We start from the raw sequence: 19,750 nt of genomic DNA, 5'->3' as shown, positions 1-19,750 counted from the left end.
ACATGTGCAGGGACGAGGCGGGCCTGCGCGGCCGGGAACGTGCTGGTTCGGTTTGCAGATGGAAAGAGCGAAATGGTGTCCAAAGAGGGTCGGCGACAGGGGCCAGGAGAAAAAAAACGGCAAAAGCAACGAAGGCGGTCCAGGAGACTGGGTGTGCCATCACCAATACAAAGCAACACGTACATACATGCGTACAAGCAAAACTGGACATATCACTAATACAAAGCAATACGTACATACATAAATGCATGCAAACCTGGACACCGACCTCTTAAATACCCGAGTTAGTCCAAGTAGCTGAGAATCTAGTTGGTCACGTACTTGACAGTGTAGTATGTACTAGTATGAGCTCAAGAGCGGGTCTGCAATGCGTACGGGGCACTCCAGGTCCAGTGCTGACTGAGCAAAATGACGTACGTACCTGAGGCACCAGGTGCTGCTCGAGTAAGTACCTAATCTACCTACCCGCCCCGGTAGGCACTTGGGCATGTACGGAGTACGGAGTAAGTTACTCAGGCAGGCACTCTGCTCGTCCAGGCCGCACCGACACTCTGGCATCTGCGGCTGAGGCCACCATCGATGAATGTCAACCGGCTCTCGCTGCGTGCACGCAAGCCTTGGCGGGTTGGGGTATCGGGACGGAAGCCACCTGGGCGTCTCCAGTGTCTGCAGGCTGAAAATGTGGTCAAGTACAAAAAATACTCCGCCAACAACCAGATCATGCCGCCGAGGGGGGCGACAATCCAAACGTATCCCAAGATGAGCTGCTGCAAGTTCCAAATTCGAGACACTGCTGGTGAGACGACTGGCCACGTCGCCTCTGTCTTGCTCGTTCCTCGTTCCTGTGTCTGTCGGCAAAGCAAGCAAGCAGCAGGCCGGCAGGCAGGCGGCGGCGGCGGCAGCAGCAGCAGCAGCCTGGGCCAAGAGCAAGAGGAACACCAGAGGAAGGAAGCAGGAATGAACAGCAGCAGCCTGGGCCCGGCCGTTTGAGTGCACCAGACGTCACCCTACCTACCTACTTAAGTACTCAGTACTTTAGTAGGGCACTTACTTGGCAGGGATGGACTGTACGGAGTACTTGAGTACTCGGCGCCAGACCTGACCTGGCACCTCCACCTCAGGTGCCGGCACCCAATCTCAGTTCTTGTGCTTGTGATTACTTGCTCAGACCGGAGCCTGGCAAGTACTTACTTACCTAGTACTGAAGTAGGTTCATAAAGTACTTGGCATGGATGCCCTGCCGGCGTCCCGAAGCTCTGGCTTTAACAAACAACATGCCGACTACGTACTCTGTATGGAGTGCCGACGGAAAAGAAGCTTGGTTGGCTGCTTGACTCGCTGGCTTGCCGGCTGGCTCCAAAATGAGCTACATCCACCACCACCAATATAGGGCTACCTAGCGCGAAAACTGCATGAGCAGACCGAACGGCGAAGACCAAAGAACCTGGTTTCAATGGGAGCATTGAAGCCCTCAATCATGCATGGGGTGTATCATAGATGGGGTGTGTCCAGCCAGGCGTGGCCCTGGGCAGGGCAATGGGCAACGGGTCCTGGTCCGTGGGGATTGCGCCGTGGGCAGTGGGGAAAGTCATGCGGTGCATGTGGCAGCAGCATTCGAGAGCGCTTCAACGTTGTCCTGGCGCGGCGCTTGACGGGAGGGGCGTGTCGGGAGGGGCAGTCGGGAAGGTGGGCGTGCGTCAAGCGGACAGCCGACTTCCAGCAGCCGGTGTCTGTGGGCTCGGGTACCTGGGGGCCCTGGAACCCTGGGTCCTTGGGTCCCTGGAGGCTGGGGCACGGCGGCACCGGAACACGAGTTGACAGGCAAGGCAAGCGCCGCCGAACACCTCCAGCCAGCCAGCGCTCACCCAGCAAGCAAGCAAGCCAGCCAGCAAGCAGTTCGAGACAAGCACAGTCCAAGACAACATTGAGCCGGACAAATTCAACGTCGACGTCCATCAGTCAGTTGGTTCTCCGTACACGTCCACGCAGCGCGTGTTCCCTGGCCCGTGGTCCGCGCACCGCAGACCTGCGACGTCCTGCCCAGGAAGTACTTACCTAAGTAAGTACCTAGGTACCTAGGTAGGTAGGTACCTAGGTACCTTGAGGTTTGCACTCTCTTCTTGCATGAGTAGAAGTAGTCGGTCTTGTAAATGTTCCGTGTGTCTGCACAATCATGTGGCCTAGACATTGTATGATAGTTGACCGCATTCTAGTTACATTTCATCACAGCGCACTTGCTGCTGCCATCTATCACGTTGCCTCCTCGTCGCCCTCTCCAGCTCGGCTGCAACGTCCCGGCTCCCGACTCAGGATCGGGCATCCGCCAGCGCTCTCGCACATGCCCGGCACAGAACAGCTACGCAGGCCAATACACGACAATAAACAAGCAAGGGCCAAAGGCTCGATGCTTGCATGGAGTCTGGTTCGCCAAGGACAGGCGACATCCCGACACTTTGCCGGGTCCACGGCGTGAGCGAGCGGCGAGCGGCGAGCGGCAAGCAGCGAGCGCAAATCTCGGGCCACAACCGAGCTGGGGCTGCCGTGGCAAGCTTCTTGACATCCTGTGCTTTCCGTCGTACCAGCTTGACTTTTTGATCCACGACTACACGACGACACGACGATTCATGCGGACCCGTGACGTGTAGGCCAAGCTGGGTACTGCAATAACCATTATTGCGGCTTGCCCCAGACATCGTGCCGTGCGTTGCACACTGGAGATTATCATGCGCTGTGGTAGCCAATTTAAATCCAGAGTGTGGGTTCTGCCATGACGATGATGCTCTCGGCATTCATGCGGAATTGGCGACCTCCGCCATTCACTTATTTCCGAAGAGCAGTCTCAGCGTCTCTGTCCAACTCTCAAGCTGCAAGTCAATCATCCATCGTCGGTTTTTGTACCGGGGGCGTGGCGCGTAGCTTCTCGGATCGACTCCGAGCTTCTCTAATGATTGATTTGACCTGAGAGTTCTTGCAGATTGTCTAACGCGACTCGAGCTGGAAAAAAAAAAATACGCCGCCATAATGGAGTTTTATCTCTTATTTTCTTTTTCTTTTCTTTTTTCTCTCTCCCAAACTTTTTAAAAAAAAATTATCATCATCATCGTCACCACCATCACCATCAAGCATCCATCAGCAAAGCCAACGGCGACTCGAAGCTCTCCGCGGCGTCTCCCGCCACGGGGAATGAAATATGACGCATACATATATTTCGAGGAGGTGTGCTCCCGACTTCCGGATCATTGCGACGCTCAGCCTGGTGTGGCTCCATGGCCGACTTGGCGCCGCCATCTCAGCCGTTGGCGACGACCGTCAGCCGCCCTGGCTCCGATGGTGAACGATGAACTCTTGGCGCGTGTGTGCTGTGGGTGGGCAATGCTTTCCAACTTCGCGATGCTACAAGAAATGGTGTACACACGCCCCTGCTCTGCTATCATCACTCCAGACAAACTGCAGACGGGCCCTCTGAATCCCGGCATGCGGCCCTCCCACGCCCACACGCGCCCAGTTTCCGCGTCGCCCGCCCGCCGTGCATGAGCTGCACTCGCATCAGACATGCAGCAAGAATTCCTTATTCGAACCCGTCCTTGGACATGTTTGGTTGACTGACAAGAAACTCCCACTTCAAGTTGGACGCACGGCTGAGTAGCAAGGTTGATATTCGCGACTACTACGTACTAGTATCAACAACAGCCTGGCCTACCCTTGTTGCCAAGTTCCGTGTCTGGTCATGTCTTCTTCCATGTCCACACGCTCGACGTTGACCTCGTCGTCGGTGCTGCTGCTGCATGCATGTCGAGCAGAACAAATTCATACATACGGCACAACTCCACCAGCTACTCGTCGTCTTTCCTGATTCGGAGCACTGTGCCTTCCAACGTCTGATGTGCTGTGCACGTTGAGGAGTTCGTTCGCCCGCCCACTTGTGTAAGCCCGTTGGGTGCCTACCTCTCCTCTCCAACCTGGCCCGACAAACAGGCTTGCTTGCCTTACCATGGTAGCACGCCCCTCCTCCACGTATATCGCGCGTTTTGGACAATGGGGGAGTTGGGTTTCGAAGGCGGCATCTGCTGGGGTCCAACGGCTTCGCAACAGCCGCTAGATGAAAATCTGCGCTTTTCTGCTGGTCGAAATGTGGTGTCGTGTCGTGTTGTGTCGTGCTCCTCCCCGTTCCATCATATAACCTAGCTTCCACATGGTATTCTCGGGCAGCTGATCTTCGCATGCTGTCACAACGCCCCCTCCCTCGTATTAGCGTCAAATCTTCTTTTTGCGCCTGGGGCTGGCGCTGAACTCATGGGGCAAAAAGCCCTTTGACCCATTCCACATTCTTCCTCGTTGGACAGAGCTGGGCCACGAAGTCGTGCATGCCAGCGCCAATGCTTCGATGCCGTATGGGGTACCTTCTGCTTTCGTTTTGCCAGCCCCTTCCTCCGTTTCATCCAACTCGCAGGAACACGGCCATGTGAGAGCATAAAAACTCTTGTCCATGAAAGGGGGTGGCAGGCGTCGCATGGACCAACTTTGCTCACAAATTCAATGAACAGAGATGACGGCGCGGTGTTGAGCCTCGTCTCGGCCTTAAAAATGGCCCAGACCGGCCAGGAGGAGAGGTGGTTCACGTTTCTCATTCTAGCCAGGGGCCAAAGTTTCCAACATGAGTTGCCATGGTCACAAATATCATATATGTATCCGAGGTTCTTCCATTGATGGGCTTCTGCTGTGCTATGGGCGTCGTTCCTCCAGGCATTGTTAACCTACTTTGCACTTCCCGTTGGAGGATCTTCTGTACCATCTCCACAGCCAAACCGGGGTATGGGAAGGTTCGTCGAGGTTGTCTCCACCAGAGCACCGTACTCATATCTCTGCGTGCCGACTTGACGATTGCCGATGATGGAGCCGTCCAAGCAGTGGTAGCAGCATATAGTTACCGCTTTGTGGTTGGTTCCCCATCGCTTTTGACGACGCAGTCTAGAGGTGGGGTGACCAAGATGCCGAGCATCACAAGTAATCTGAAGCTCCCACCGTGGTGCATCGCGGTTCTGGTGCAACAAGGTCCAATTTGATGCGATGCGACACGATGCGATCCGGGATTGTGCTTGAGGCGGCGACTGCCTCCACCGCCCGACTTCAAGCGTCTTGTTCAGAAAGCACGGAGTAGTAACAGGCTCTTGTCGCTTAGGAGGCATCCCTTGCTGTTGAAGATCTTGACCCGCCTGGCTGCAGTCACTTACATCATGTAGGCCTAATCACGCGAGATGCATACATCGCATCCACTGCATCCACTGCATCTTAGGTCATCGGCTTGTATGGAGTCTGGCTGGACAACGGGCTTTCTGGGTATGCTGCGTATGTACTCCGTACATATGTAGGTCATCTACCTGCGGTGCAATCAGATAAACAATATTCGCAGTCCCAGAGAAGTCGTAGCTTAGCAGTTACCGAGTGCGACTGGGTGCTCGGAGCGACACCACCTAGCCGCCTTGAACAGTTATATTATGCCGTAGCATTGATTCAAGGTGTCACAGGCCTGCCTCTTTCTTGGACCGACAAATTCAGGCCAAATTGTTATGCATCATGCTTCAACGGCGGTGTTTTCAGACGAGGCCGAAGCAGCCAGGTTTGTTGGCTGGCCGTCTTATTCCAACGGCTCTGTGTAGCCGAGCTGCCGTCAGTCTCTTGCACGCACCGGACCAAATGGCCCAGCACCAATGCTTTTTCGTCAATTTCTGTTACGCTGGTGACACAGCTCACACTATCACAAGGTGACTTGGCCAGGCGCCCCCAAGGCCCGAACCGAATAACGGGCGAGGGTTACTCACACCTCTTGACGCGCATGACGCCGCGATCGCCGGAAACATCCCCGACTTGTCACTGGACCAAGGTCCGAATTGGCGGTCAAAGGTTGAGTTGGCTCAAACGTCGGGCTGTCACCATGGTGGGTGCATCGTTGGTGTCGTGGCAGTCCACGTCAAGCGCAGGGCTGTTTCGAACGGTTCGTTGATGGGCTGCGAACCATGATCAACCGTTCATGACGACACGCTTTCTCGCCCAAGCCACCACACCGATTTGCCCCAGCCTGACGAGCAATCAATGCAGCGTCCTCGTGTGCCTTGGCTGCCGGCGAGATTCTGAGCGCCTGATGCAACCGTGCAAGTGTCCTTTCCTTCCAGATTAGACCATGGATGCGGGTAAGATGGTCACAACTGACATACCAGGGGCCCAAAAGGCAACCACAAGAGCGGCATTGGTCCCGATCTCTCTCACCCCAAGGATGGCTGGCTTCTTGTTCATCTCTGTCGTCCCGTCGTCCCCTCGCCCCTCCTCCTCTCCACTGGAGCCCAACGACAACTGCAGAGGAGAAGTGTGCGACGCCGCAAGTGCCCCGTACGTGCAGACATTGGTGTCCCCTGTTAACCGTACCGTCGGTCCACCACACAAGCCCGATTGGGCACACGGCGACAACAAAGGGGAGGTCCAGTCGTGACGCTCCATAATGAGGATTTGTGGCGTCTTTGAAATCAAGCAAGTGAGCCCAAAGGGCCAAAGGGAAGGGGGCCGGGCAGTTGTGCACTTGTTGACGTTGACAGGAACGCACGAGCCAAGTTCATCCTAACGAGGAGGAAGGAGCCACGACAGCTGGTTGGACGATGGCACTGAGACATCGTGGTAGTGGTCGGTGGGTGCATGTTCCTTGCTTGTTCCTCTCCCAAACCGCTTCGACGCTTCAGCGCAGCCAGCCACCTTGACGACTGTGGCATACATACTTACCAAGTAACTTACATACCACACGTACGTACGTGTTCTTCCTTGCTCAAGTAGCAACCCGATTATAATAATCGCCATCTCATTCCTCAGACTGGCAAGCAGAAACACAGCTGTAGTCTAGCACGCTGCAAACCCCCCCCCCCCCCGACAGAGGAATCACGTCGTTTGAGCAGCAGCAGCAGCAGTTTCTTCCTGACCGCCGCCCAGTCAGCCTACTAGGTCCGAGTCCGGAATGCTTTGCACACTGTTTCTGACAGCGCAAAGCAGAGGATGAAGAGAGATTAAAGATTGGCATCAAAGGATGAGTGTAATGGTTGAGCCGCGGCTCGATCACCCAATTGCTATGCTAGCTTTGCGCCTCTATTCCTGAATGTGACAGGCAATAGTCAAGCGTCGGTATAACTTCTGGCCATGGATTTCTCCACCTCACCGCCAAACAGCCCGGCCATCCACGGCTGGAGGGGTCACTGGTGGCCAACAAAAAGGCGGTCGTTCATGTTGCTTGACGTGGAGGCCGCTGCACAAACTGCTTGATTTGATTGTGTCCCAAGACAACGCACATCATGTCAATCATCCATTGGGCGACTGACTCTGCACCAACTTGGGCCACACTGATGATATCCGGCGGTGAGAGTCTTGGACCATGACGGACTGGACTGCGCGTGAGCGACCCAAGCATATTGCATCAAGCTATCATCAGAGCAAACTTTCTTTCGTCATGGCCTCTTGCACTGACAGGATCCCCCAACAGGGAACCGGAAACCCGTCGTAACATCGGGTTTGATGCACTATAATCAAGGACGGAGCAGTTGTGCCGGAGAAGAGACAGAAAAAAAAGAAAACAAAGAACATCCTCCCCCCGGTGTCCTTGTCGCAGCCCAGAAGCAATTTAACGCCAGCCAACTGGCCTATTGGGAGAAATACGTTGGCAGGAAAGGGGCAAAACTGTGGCAATCCAGTCCCCGAGGAAAGGCACCGCTCAACGCGTTCGTAAATGGCTTTCTGACCTATGGACCGCCAGCCCCTCGGGCTTTGGCCGAACTATGGTCAAGTCTCAGACTCTTCTTCCTCCCACGGCCGGGGAACTGTTTGAATGGGGCCCATCTTCAGGGAACTGGTGTCGCGGCATCGTGCCGGCCGGTGGGCACACAGACTCTTGACCAAACTGAGGATTCCTGGTTTGAGTGTCGCCCATCCGTCGGTTGTTGTATAATGGCGCAATTTTCCACCGTCAGAGATGATGGCAAGCGGCTCCGGGGACGAGGAAGCGAGCCCCATTCAGAGAAGCTAATTGACCGATTCCCTTGCTCGGACAGGTGCAGCGGCGTGGGAACCTAGCTTGTGGGCCGCGGTGCTCGATGTGACGCGCAAAATCTGCCGGCTGGCCAAGTGGTGGTTGCTCCAGATTAATTGTGCAGCAATAATTGTCAAGCGGTTGAGCCCTGTTCCTGAAATGATGCTGATTGTCCAGCCGCACGCGTGTTTCAGTATTTGCGTGGTCGGAAATGTTGAGCATCTAGCCGGTTGACCATGAAAGCCATGGTCTGGGATGGACACGATTCATTGAATCCACGATGCGGCGCTGGGTGGGTGGTGTTTACCTCGATCCTTGTGGCTTCGATTCAAGTATTTTGCCTCCTATACGCCAAGGCGCATTGTTGGCGAGTGGACTGAGATATCCAAGCTGTATCGCAACATTGACCGGCATTGGTACGGCAAATGCCGACAAGGTTGAGACGAGGCAGCATTGAATCGGGGCCTTGTGTGAAGCCGGAAGCTAAACTGCTCTAGTAACTGCATTCTCTTTGCTCTGCGTCAACATCCCTGTCCATCCAGGCTGCGACCCGAGTTTGTGGGTTCTTGTTCGACATGGACCCGGGCAAGGACAATTGTGGCCCATGAGCCATGAGTCCATGACTCCGCCAACTGTGTCGTGTGAGCCGGTACGGGACCACCAAACGAACTACGAGCAAGGGTTGTATCTCGTTTCGGGATATAGGCTCAATCTCATCCCCTGTGCTCTTGCAGGCGATGGAGAGGGGTGAGGTTTGTCGTCATAATACTACTACTAGTAGTTGGTATTTGTATGCCAAAGACCATGGGCTGATGTGACCAGTGACGTGGAGTCTGTGCAAAGCGGAACAGGAACAGGCACCGAGCCCAGCACGAAACCTTGGTGGCCATGCAGTCTTCCGGGGCGAGGGGGGGAAAAAAACAATGCTCGATGTGAACATCAAAGCTGTGGCTGACGGCTTCATTACGGAGGGCCATGGGGATGAGGGTGTGCGTCGATGGACCGGAAAGGTTTGCCATGTCGGTCAGATTTCGGTCCACGGTCCACGGTCCACGGTCCACGGTCCACGGTTCCCTCTCAGGGCTTGATGAGTATGTGTATGTCAGGGTCTGGTCTGGAAGGGAAGGCGTATGTGGTCATTGCTTCAATGGCAAACAAGCGCGGCAGAGTGTGGGCGAGGGTGTTGATGCCAACTGTGATGGATGTGTTTGGCAAACATGCAGGAATCCCTCCACGTTGCCGAGACGGGGTTCCCGACGTCGGCAGCCTTGAACGGGAAATTGTAAGCACCACAGTTGATAAAAACGAAACCTGCCGCTCACAAGGATATCCCAGGGCTGCTCCGTGAACAAAGCCGGTTTCGCGCCTATCGGATAGGGGTACTTGAGAAGGCATTGGGCTTTAAATTGCGGTGTCGTGGAGTCTGGACAGAGCACGGAGTAATTACGTATCAATTAGCATTAGCAACGGGGGCATGGTTTGAGGGAAAGATATGAGTTTCTCCATCTTTTTCGTCGACTCGGTGGCTGACAGGTAGGTAACTTGGTTACTCCGGAGTCCGTACTACGACCCAAGACTGGATGGCACTTGGGGCAGACACGGAAGTAACTGTGACCACCTGCCCTACCTACTAGGTACCGGGCCTAAGTACCTACTTACTTACTAAGTACCTAGGTAGGTATGTACGAGTACGTTTGCCTAGGGTAGCCACAGCTTGTAACTAATGGCTCCTTCCCCTTCCTTTGGAACTATTTGTTCCTTGCTTTTCTAAGGTGTACGAGAAGGGAAAAAGGAAAAAGAAAAAAGTAAAAAAAACGCTTTTTTTCTCTTTCGCCCTTAGGCCAGCCATAGCGTGTATCCCAAGTACTTACCTAGGCACTCGTTGTCGTTGTCTCCGTATCAACCCAACACTTTGCTGATGAAGCAAATTTTCTCATGTCTTCACCGTTCCGATTCCGACTCGTGAGTATCACCACCTGTCAGCGAATGCAGCGCAGGACTTCCCCACATCTCCCTACAAACCTACTGAAAAGTAGGTCCCCAGGTATCTACCTAGGTACCTACCTACCTAGGAAGTAGGTAGGTAGCTACTTCCGGCATGTGTGTACGTACTCCGTACTTCGTGCCAACCCCACCTCCGTGATCCTGAGACACTCTCAACTCACTCCAGATTACGACAGACTGTCAGGGTTCGCTGCGTGTCTCTGCGCCTCTACCGGTACGTACGTGGTTACATGGAACCAACTTTATGCAGAGGCCTGACCTCAAACGACCTTTCCGTCCGTTTTGTTGTCTTGCCGCCGGTCGTCTACGTACCGGGGACAGAAGCAGCGCCCGTCTCCCAGCTCCCGATGAGGGCGACGACGGGTAACCTGATCAACAGACCAGACCACCAGGCAGAGACCGTCCTCAGTTCCAAAAGAAATCAAAAACATTGAATCCATACCACACCGTACCAAGATGGAACTTGAGCTGATTTATCTGGCTAGATTGAAAATTTGAAACCGGAAAATAACATGGCAGATGTACCGCTGCGGGTAATTTCAGCCAATTCAGCCTCTGAGCGCCGCATCACGCCGTCATGGTCCATCACGACGCTCAAGGCGAAACTCGAGCCCATTACAGGCGTGCCCCCGTCTGCGCAGAGGCTCAGTCTCAAGGCTTCAGGAGGGTCGAATACCATCCATGTTGAGGCGGCAGACGAGGACAACACCCGCTTGTCAAGCTTTCCCCTCGCGCCCTATGCCGAGCTGCACGTAAGTTTTTGGTTTGGATTTTTCATTTGCTCGTCGGGCAACCCGTTCATGGACTAGGGCACCAGCAAGAAAACCAAAAAAGCGAAACGACCAAGGTCATCATGCGATGGCACGCTTGAACAGCCGCCGTCCGTCGCCTTTACCTCTTCTTCGTCCTTTGTTCTGTTCCCTCTATTGTCCTCTTGTTCTTCTTCTTGTCCTTCCCTCCTCCTCTTTTCTGACTCGCCAAGTCACCCTCAGGATGTACCCTCAGTCAATTGTGTGACAAAATTGTCTCAAATGCATCCTTTCGCCTGACAATCTGGCGGGGGACAAACGCAATCGAGTCTACGGAGTACCTGGTTTGGCAATAATTGGGGGCCGTTGCCGCCTCGGCTGGTTGTCTCTACCTTCTTGGTCCATTCATCATTCCGCCTTTTCATTTTTTCTTTTTGTTTTGTTATGTTGAGCCAGCACGTGTTGAGGTCCAGAGTCGAGCCATATCTTGGACGGCTCAGCGCCATCTTTTTCAGTCCAGCTTAGCAACCTAGGAGCATGGATCTTGTTGGCAAAAAAAGGATAACGAGAAAAGAATGGAATGGAATGGAGGGCGGTTTGCTAACGAGTCTTGTCCTCACTTGACAGGTGGGAGATACCCGACCACCCGGAGCAAGGCCTAACTACACCGACACATCTGGGGTCGACAAGTACGTGATGCCTGAGGAGGAGTACGAGAAGAAAACGGACTCGGTGTTGGCATGGAAAAAGACACAGAAACTTGGTCGTTTCGACCCAAACGCCCCCAGCCACGAGCAAGTCAGGCTGGAGGCTCTGGAACAGGAGGTGCGCCAACGTGGCATCAAAGTCGGGAAGCGGTGCCGCATCGGCGGTGAGGACACTAGGCGCGGCGTGGTAAAATATGTTGGAGAAGTGAAGCAGATCCCGAACGGCATAGGGCAATGGGTGGGCGTCCAGTTAGATGAACCAGTTGGCAAGAACGACGGCAGCATTGACGGCTCTCGGTACTGGGGGGAACCATCAACAATGAAGCATGGCGTCTTTGTGCGCCCAGAGCGAGTAGAGGTTGGAGACTTTCCTCCCGTGAATGATCTCGAGGATTTGGAGGAAATTTAGACCACAGCAGCAAGTCGCTAAATCCAGTCACTTGCATGAGCATCCCCGTCCCAGCCACCGCTTTGTTCATCCACCTTGGATCGGCGAAAGCTCAGCATTACGATATGAGCTTGGTATCATGGACCTGGCTTTTTCCTAAATCCCAAAGCACATCGGGCGGATTCACGGTGGCGAAGTTACCGTCTGCCTGGCGTCTAGGAGGACTCATGTTTCCATTGGATAGATGGTACATGGAGCCTTTGCAGCCTAGATCGTCCATGCCAGGCACCGAAGAAGCGGAACTTGCGGCTCGGTCAGGGCTGTGAACAGAGGAGAGCTGTAAACTATAAAACAGTTTTATCTGTGATGTCCTGGCCAACTACAGCCAAGGGCATGGTCGAACGGACACGAAATGGCCCATTTGATGATGGGCTTTGAGTGAACGGATCTGACGATCCCGATCCCCAGTGTGTTTGAGGGTGTCAGTAACATGGAATGCCGGAGCTCGTGTGCAGGAACACTAGTCCTCTGGGTTTATTCTAGCTCTCAGTGAGGACCAGGCGCGTTTTAAAAGGAAAGAAGACGGTTTGCGATCCATTGGCAGCGTTTGCGCGCTTATTTAAGGGAGAAGCTTGAGATTAAACTACTCCGTACTAGGGAATGGAGGGCCGAGCAAAGGACGGCTTACGGGTGTCTAGGGTATGCTTGGTATATGGAGGCAGTCGGTATTTCCTTGCGGTAAAGCGGCGGCCGGAATATACTAGCCGTCCAATGTTGGAACTATCAGACCGGAGAATGCAGAGCATTAGAGGACATGGGCGCCTGTGGCTGAGATTATCGAAACCGGCTGGCCCCCGGGATATTGGAAACTATTGGACGTGGTCAGCGGGCTGAGAAGGAGGCACGTGTATCAAGTTGGTGGCAGCATTGTCCCATGTTGAACTGGGGTGAAGACGTCGCAGAAGATGGGTGCGACAGCTGGACAGGCTCTCGTTTGATACTCGAGGCCTCCCGTACCTCCCGCATCAAGACCCAGGCGAGACAGGCATTGGACAATGGATAGCGCGACGGGTCGTTTGGGACATGCATCTATTGTGGTGATACGTGGGTTTGAGACGGTTATGCAAAAGACGAGAGAGCCCAAGTCTTTGGCGTTCAGAACCACCCGTCCTTCCTTTTTTTTTCTTTTTTTTTCTTTTTACAATCAAGTTGAGATCGGAGTGGTTGCAGGCCAGGCGACTTCTATTTTTTTTTGTTCTTTTCCTCTTTTACATAGTTTGGTGTCAAGGAGGGGGAGCCGTGATGGGATAACAAGCGTCTCGAGCTCCTTTTTGTTTTCGCTGCCCCATTGTCCGTACTGCTGATGACGACGCGTCGCACCGAGGATAGTCGGCATGGATGCTGTCGAAAAGACGGTTACCAACTTGCTGAGACGATGGCCGAGTTATCAACGCAAAGAGTTCGCCCCATAGTCTTGTGCCTCATCAGATGCGCCGTGTTCTTGCCTGGTTTTGAAAGCGCTGTTCGCGATGAATAAGCGTGGGAGTTTTCTGCAGATTGGCCAGGCAGTGGGCATTTGAGAATACAGATCAGTCGAGGACGTGGCTACGAGATGCCCAGGCCGTCGAGGAAGATGGACGTCGGTCTGGGTGTGATCCTTGCGTGTCCTGTACGCACTAGGCCTTGATCCTGAGGAACAGAGGGTTTGACTCGGGACTGCGATCTAAGGGATGTTGATGGCAACAGGTTGTGGAGTTGCTGCCGAGCCCATTCATTTGTCTTTGTAGCGTTTGCGTTCGGATGTAGGGTTGTAAACGGCTGTCTGGTTGCGGGCGCTTGGTGGCGCCTGGACGCGCTTGGGCGGCGCTTGGGCGACTAGCTCGTGGTGGTGGGCAGCGCCTACTCCGTTATCCGTTCCTACTTACTCAGTACCGAGGCACGTACTTGAGTAAGTACCTAGGTACTTAGGTAAGTAGGTAACTACATAGTAAGTAGCTGCAGGTAGACAGGACGGAGTCAATGGCACGAGGCCCGTAGTCGCACCGAGTATAGCGACACGAGGCCAGGGACGAGTAGACAAGTGCACAAGTACCTACGCAAGATCAGAGACCTGACTTGGGCCCGCAACCGGCACTGCCCATCTCCACCGTTTGCTCGGCTGCCCCAACTCCATTTCAACGTGCGTCAAGAGGTTGGTGGTGGTGTCTCAGCCCGACCCCGTCTCCGTTCAACTTCAAAATCCAGATGTAGGTCAACCAACCCTGCATTTTCGCAGTTGTCGTCGACACCCGGCCGCGAACCACCTCGTCGCACAACCAACCGATGCCGCTTCGCTCGAACTGAGCCCCCCATGACCACGACTCGTCGCCCCCGCCGTTGCCCATCACCACCCGACAGTCCGGCGCTCCGACGTTCGACGCCAGCTTCTTAAATCTGCACGTTCGGATGCCATTCCCTGGCGGCGCCGTCGTGCAAACCACCCGTCGATTCTACAAATGGCCTTGGTCGGCTGCCTAGCTGCGGGCCTTGGCCGCGGCGGCCCTTGGTTGACACTGCTCACAGTCTTTTGTGCAGTGTTGGCGGTTTCTGCGCAGGACGACATGGCCGCCTTTACTTCCGCCCAGAAGGATGTTCCAGATTGGGCGAGCCCGAGTGCCCTTAGCATGGCCATCACGCTCCAACCGGGGGACAGGAGTTCGTCGTCGACGTATACCGTGATCCCATTGACCCCGAGCCTGGGGCTCAATGGAACCGGCGTGACCCGCGGCGTGAGTACTTGCTCTCCAGGAAGCAGACGTCGCAGCACCCAATTCACTGCTAACCTGATTGACTCGTCTTCTTCTTCCCTCCGCAGACCATCAGCATCACGGGCCATCTCAAGGCAGCCAATGTCTCTTCCTACAACGACTTGTCCGGCGGCGACACCATCGCCTTCTTGTCGTGCGACAAGCCTGCTTCGGACGGATTCATGGGCCCCGACGAGATGCTCAGTAGACTCATGAAGGCGTCTTTGAAGGCAATTATCCTTTACACAATCGACCAAAACATCTGCCTAATCTCGAATGACGGTAAGCTGCCCTACACGAGCATCTTGTCCATGGCCGACTCCGGCGAGGCTGGAGGGGTCTTGTCGTATTTGAACGGCACCCAGCCAGCAATGAGTGCCGACGCCCATATATCCGGAAAGTCCGTCCAGTCAAGTCCAAGTTCTGGATCAGGAGACGGCGGAGGTAACAATTCGGCCGTTGCTATGAGCATTTTGTACAGCATCACTGGCATCATCACCCTGTTGTTCTTGGTCATCATTGCCACGGGTGCCATTCGAGCCCATCGATATCCCGAAAGATACGGGCCGCGAGGAGGTCTCGGCGGGCGACCTCGCCAAAGCAGAGCAAAAGGCCTGGCCCGTGCCGTGCTGGACACGATTCCTATTGTCAAGTTTGGCAACCAAGAGCCGGCAAAGCCTGACCCAGAGCTTGAGCTTGACAGCGCCACGGTCGATGGACATGAAACTGCATCTCATAGAACCGTGACAAATACCGGGGAAGGCGAGGCGCCCGAAGCCAAGACCGCTGCCGCCGCGGCCGCCGCCCTGGCGGCCAAAAACGAGGGCGGTGGACAAGCGTCGTTGGGGCCGGATCCCAGTGCTGGACGTGCCGAAACCGAAGAAGGGGACGAGCACCTCGGCTGCTCCATTTGCACAGAAGACTTTACGGTTGGCGAGGACGTGAGAGTTCTGCCTTGCAACCACCAGTTTCATCCTCATTGCGTCGATCCCTGGCTCGTCAATGTTTCTGGAACGTGCCCCTTGTGGTAAGTGGACTCGTGGGGAAAAAATAAAAATGGTAATACGTGCCGCTTTGGAGGCCATGCTGACAATTCTGGCAGCCGCTTGGATCTTCGCCCTGGGCGGCAAGCCCCCAATGATCCGTCCTCCCCTAATCCACAAGAACACCTGGCTCCTCCCTTGGTTCTGGAGGGAGAAGACGGCGACAGCCCTCATGCGATTCACGGCAATCGACTCAGTCGGCTGTTGGATGTCAATCGATTACGGCAGGCTGGTGTAGAAGAGCGAATAGCTGCCCTCCGACAGATGCGCGCCCACTCGACGGACCACGAGACCCAAGTGCCAGAGACGCCGGAGGACAGACCACATGCCGCTCGACTGACGGGCAAGTTAAAGCATAAATTCCGCATACGAACGAGGTCGCAGCCTGCAAGCCCATGATGGGGTCCACGGGACTCACACCAGATGAAAGAAAAAAAAATCATTTTTTTGGCCTTTTATTTGCGATTAATTATTCACGGGGAACGAATTCGCCTCCGGCACACATGTTGTATTGGCTGATGGGGAAATGGTAAAAGAATGACACGACGCAACCCATGTGGCCGGGCTAGCGCAAAGGTTTTCAAATATAGAGGAATCTTGGTACGTTGTGATCCGGTGCCCGGATTGATTGGCGTTTGGATACGGTTTCTCTCTTCTCTTCTTGTTCCTTTTTTTCTTTGAAATGGAATTACTTGATCAGGGTATTAGGGAAGCATTGCAAGGCGTTACGACTGAGACTGGTCCAAGGGGAAGGGGCCGATCGATCTTGTATTTCAACACAGGTTGCTATTCAAATGCACTGATGCAATGCAATGCGTCTGGCTGGGGTTTGTGCTCGTGTTGTACTTGTATACCCCATGCGGGAAGGCAACTCTGTCGATTCTCTGCACGTGGATCGTCTTTTGTGTCGGGTCTGGCGCTCCATGGACAGGACTTTCAATGTCCGTCCGTCCGTGGTCGAGTCGGTATGCCGCTCCTGCCGTGGCTCTCCATGTGTGGTGTTTATTTGGAAGGAGCATCCAAGAATGCCACCTCAACCCAGTCCAAGTACCTTAGGTAGGTAAGTAGGTGGGTTGTACTTCCCTAGTTAAGTGCTACGTAGGTACTGAGGACGCAAGTACGCAAGTACTCGAGCAACTCGAGCAACTCGAAGGCTCACCCAGCTCCGACTTGGACGCTTCCCGCTCCGCCAACTTCCGCAGTCATGCTCGACATCAACAACATCATCATCATCATCAACCACCCTGTGCAACAACGGCCGCGGTTCGCTGGGAGCACGCCTGTGTGGCCTGGCGACCTCGTCTGCTTTGTTGCCAGTCCTGTTGCCCTTTTTTCCTTTCAACGCCGACGCCGACGCCTACTCCTATTCCTTCATTTCCCCGCTGGTCAGTGGCAAGAAATGTCGGCCTGCTGAGCCATCGCGCAATTGTTGTGCCATGGCCACGAGAACGGTTCCCACAGGCGTGGAGCAGGTTCCCGCGGCAGGCAGGGTCTTGGGCATGGTTGTTTCGCTTCTGTCGACCAGCATCTTGGCTCTGTTCTTGAGTACTTGACCCTACTGCGCCCAGTACAGACGGTTGACGGGTTTTATATTGACGTGGCGCAGCGCAGCGATGTCTGGTCATTCGGTCGTGGAGTCGTGTGCCCATCGTGGTGTGGCGTGAGTTTTCCGCTCTTCATCTCCTTGCTGCTTTTCCTTTTTCTCTCTCTCTTGTGCCCCTGAAGTGAATGAACATCTCTGCTGACCTGGCCAGTCGTCTTTGCCATATACACGGATTCGTACATCTTTGTCTTTGCGTCGGCCATGCTGCAGCACTCCATTGGCTTGAATGCTAGCTTCAGAACTTGCGACAGCGCCATTTTGATCTGTCTCGTCTGTTATGTTACTACCAAGGTGGGCGTGTTTTGAGGATTGATTTTTTTTTCTTTTTGGAGGGGACAAGTTTCTCACAAAGTGTCCAAATTGCCGAGCTAGATTGTGAGCAGCGCCGATACTTGACAACTCCTGAGCCAAGTCTGCTGCCGTCGCTGACGGTTTGCAAAGTTTATATACCTGTTTCTTGTTGAAAAGGCGGTATGCCGCGCACCTGTGGGTGATTTCAGAACATGTACCATTGACACGAGGCAGCACATCATTCGCGGCACGCCAAAGAAGAGAATACGCTCGAGATTGTACATGTTCAACTCTCTGGGCATGATTGCCGTGTATCTGGCCGTCGTGATTCTCAACTTTTTATTGTACGTCGTCGCATTGAATGTATCCGACGTTCGGCATAGCGACTTACGAGCACTGTGGGATGCAGCCGGATCGCCAAGCTGGATGACGGGGAGTGCGTCATCGGCATGAAGAGCTTTGCCATGATTCCGCTCATTTCCTTTGACACAGTTGTCAATGTATACTTGACAATAATTTTCCTGATTCCCCTTCGCAGTGAGTTCTCTCTCTACTGTTGAGAGCGTTCTCGGGATGTCGTTTGCAAAACTCAACTCGAAGGCAGAGCTCTACTCATACACGAACATGCCTCGCACGCACGCAAATATTCGTCTTCGAACTGTGGCGTTCAGAACATTTTGCGGAGCACTCTCCACGCTACTAAGCAGCATGATGTATGTCTCTCCCTCCCCCTCTCTCTTTTCTTGGAATAAATTTCATTTTACCTGGTCTTTTGGGGAAGATGATGCTGAAATTATTAGAAACCTGTCTGTTCTAATGTCACTTGATGGAGAGCCAGGTTGGATCTGTCTCATGAGTTGCAACTGTGACAGTCAGTTTTCGCGTCCCCGGCCCCTTTCCAAGTCAATCCACGATGTCCAAAGCTGAGAAATCAGTTCTTTTTTCCGCCGCTGTCATCCAATGGGTCACATCCAAGGACAACGCCGGCACCTCGACCGCCTCCTCAACAAGCGGCGCTGTGAATGGGAGAGACGCATTGGGTCAAGGGTCGGCCAGGGTACTCACTCCCTGCGCCGCAAACTCGTCGACAGCATCAACTCCAGTTGAGCTTCCGTTAGTCCCTACAGCCCGGTCCTCAACGCAGATGGACTCGCGCGCAGGCGAAGCCCCGAGTACCGCCGGCGGCGTCGTCATCACAACTACCATCGAACGGGAGAGCAAGCTCGGCGGCACTACCCAGTCCCAAGGCATCCCAATGGGTATCCCGACGGGCTGTGGGTACCAAGATTGCTTCGCCGCAGAAGAGGGCTTTGCAAGCTTGCAAGACGACCCCCCCGAAGCTTATACCTCTAGAGTCAATATCACCGCCGGTCAGCTTTGGCCGATTTCACCTTGATGGGGGTTTTGGGCACGAGTCGTCTTGTACTTTTTATTTGAATTGTTTCCTGAATTTGCCTGTCATCGAGTATGTTACCGCGTCAATGAAATTGTCTTGGTCTTGGTGAGGAGCCAAGTATGTGTGCACGTAGCACTACTAGTACTTGGATACGTAGTAAAGGCGCTGTCTCGGCCATCAAGACACTCACTCCATTGTCCCATGTCATGACGGCAATATCTACCCGCTGCAAGAATGCACTGCACTAGTCTTGCGGCCGAGACATTGGAATACCAGCCCACGCCCGGCCGATGTTCCCATGTCTGACGTGATCGGCAACACATGTACACTCGATACACTTGGAGGAACTAAGCAAGCCACACACCATGGCACAAGGGGCGAGTGTAAATAAATTGTAAAGAGAAATCAATTGTCGTGGCTCATAAATCTTTGTCCAGCCCGGACAGACAATTCCGCAGAGCAAGATGGCGGGCGTGCTACAAACGAGCGAACGAGCGCAAGTTGTACCTGCCAAGCCTGGCAACATGCTTGCATCCTTGTGACGTCGGACTTGGGTATCTCTCCTATGTAGCATGTGAGAGTCAGTCGGCCTAATTTATACATGAGAATCGAAGCTTTTCCTCCTGGAATTCCTTCCTGTCCCCTTGCGCCTGGTTAAACATCTCCCGGTTTGTACCTGCCCTGATCCCTTAAGCGCTCCTTGGGTTCGTGATAGTATTCGATG

At 54.1% G+C, this 19,750-nt stretch overlaps 4 protein-coding genes across 4 annotated transcripts; all 4 read left to right on the top strand.

Moving 5' to 3' along the window:
- Positions 1-10,575: 10,575 nt before the first annotated feature.
- MAM_00986 (tubulin specific chaperone cofactor B) lies at positions 10,576-11,928 on the top strand (the record flags this gene model as incomplete). Its single annotated transcript, XM_040819785.1, has 2 exons — positions 10,576-10,815; positions 11,440-11,928. The coding sequence occupies 2 exons, from the start codon at positions 10,576-10,578 to the stop codon at positions 11,926-11,928; spliced, it is 729 nt and encodes a 242-aa protein (XP_040683050.1).
- A 2,579-nt stretch (positions 11,929-14,507) lies between these two features.
- Positions 14,508-16,135, top strand: MAM_00985 (Zinc finger, RING/FYVE/PHD-type; the record flags this gene model as incomplete). Its single annotated transcript, XM_040819784.1, has 3 exons — positions 14,508-14,675; positions 14,762-15,720; positions 15,796-16,135. 3 exons carry the CDS (start codon positions 14,508-14,510, stop codon positions 16,133-16,135), a joined length of 1,467 nt encoding a protein of 488 aa, XP_040683049.1.
- A 1,037-nt stretch (positions 16,136-17,172) lies between these two features.
- Positions 17,173-18,190, top strand: MAM_00984 (uncharacterized protein; the record flags this gene model as incomplete). The annotated part of the gene is made up of 6 exons (XM_040819783.1): positions 17,173-17,281; positions 17,343-17,396; positions 17,491-17,630; positions 17,781-17,810; positions 17,865-17,974; positions 18,040-18,190. 6 exons carry the CDS (start codon positions 17,173-17,175, stop codon positions 18,188-18,190), a joined length of 594 nt encoding a protein of 197 aa, XP_040683048.1.
- A 353-nt stretch (positions 18,191-18,543) lies between these two features.
- MAM_00983 (uncharacterized protein) lies at positions 18,544-19,026 on the top strand (the record flags this gene model as incomplete). Its single annotated transcript, XM_040819782.1, has 1 exon — positions 18,544-19,026. The coding sequence occupies one exon, from the start codon at positions 18,544-18,546 to the stop codon at positions 19,024-19,026; it is 483 nt and encodes a 160-aa protein (XP_040683047.1).
- Between the last annotated feature and the right edge of the window lie 724 nt (positions 19,027-19,750).

Source organism: Metarhizium album (genome assembly GCF_000804445.1).
Source record: "Metarhizium album ARSEF 1941 chromosome Unknown scaffold_1, whole genome shotgun sequence".
In the NCBI taxonomy this organism is placed as follows: Eukaryota; Fungi; Ascomycota; class Sordariomycetes; order Hypocreales; family Clavicipitaceae; genus Metarhizium; species Metarhizium album.
Note: the sequence above shows the minus strand (reverse complement) of the source record. Positions and strands in the feature narration are given on the sequence as shown.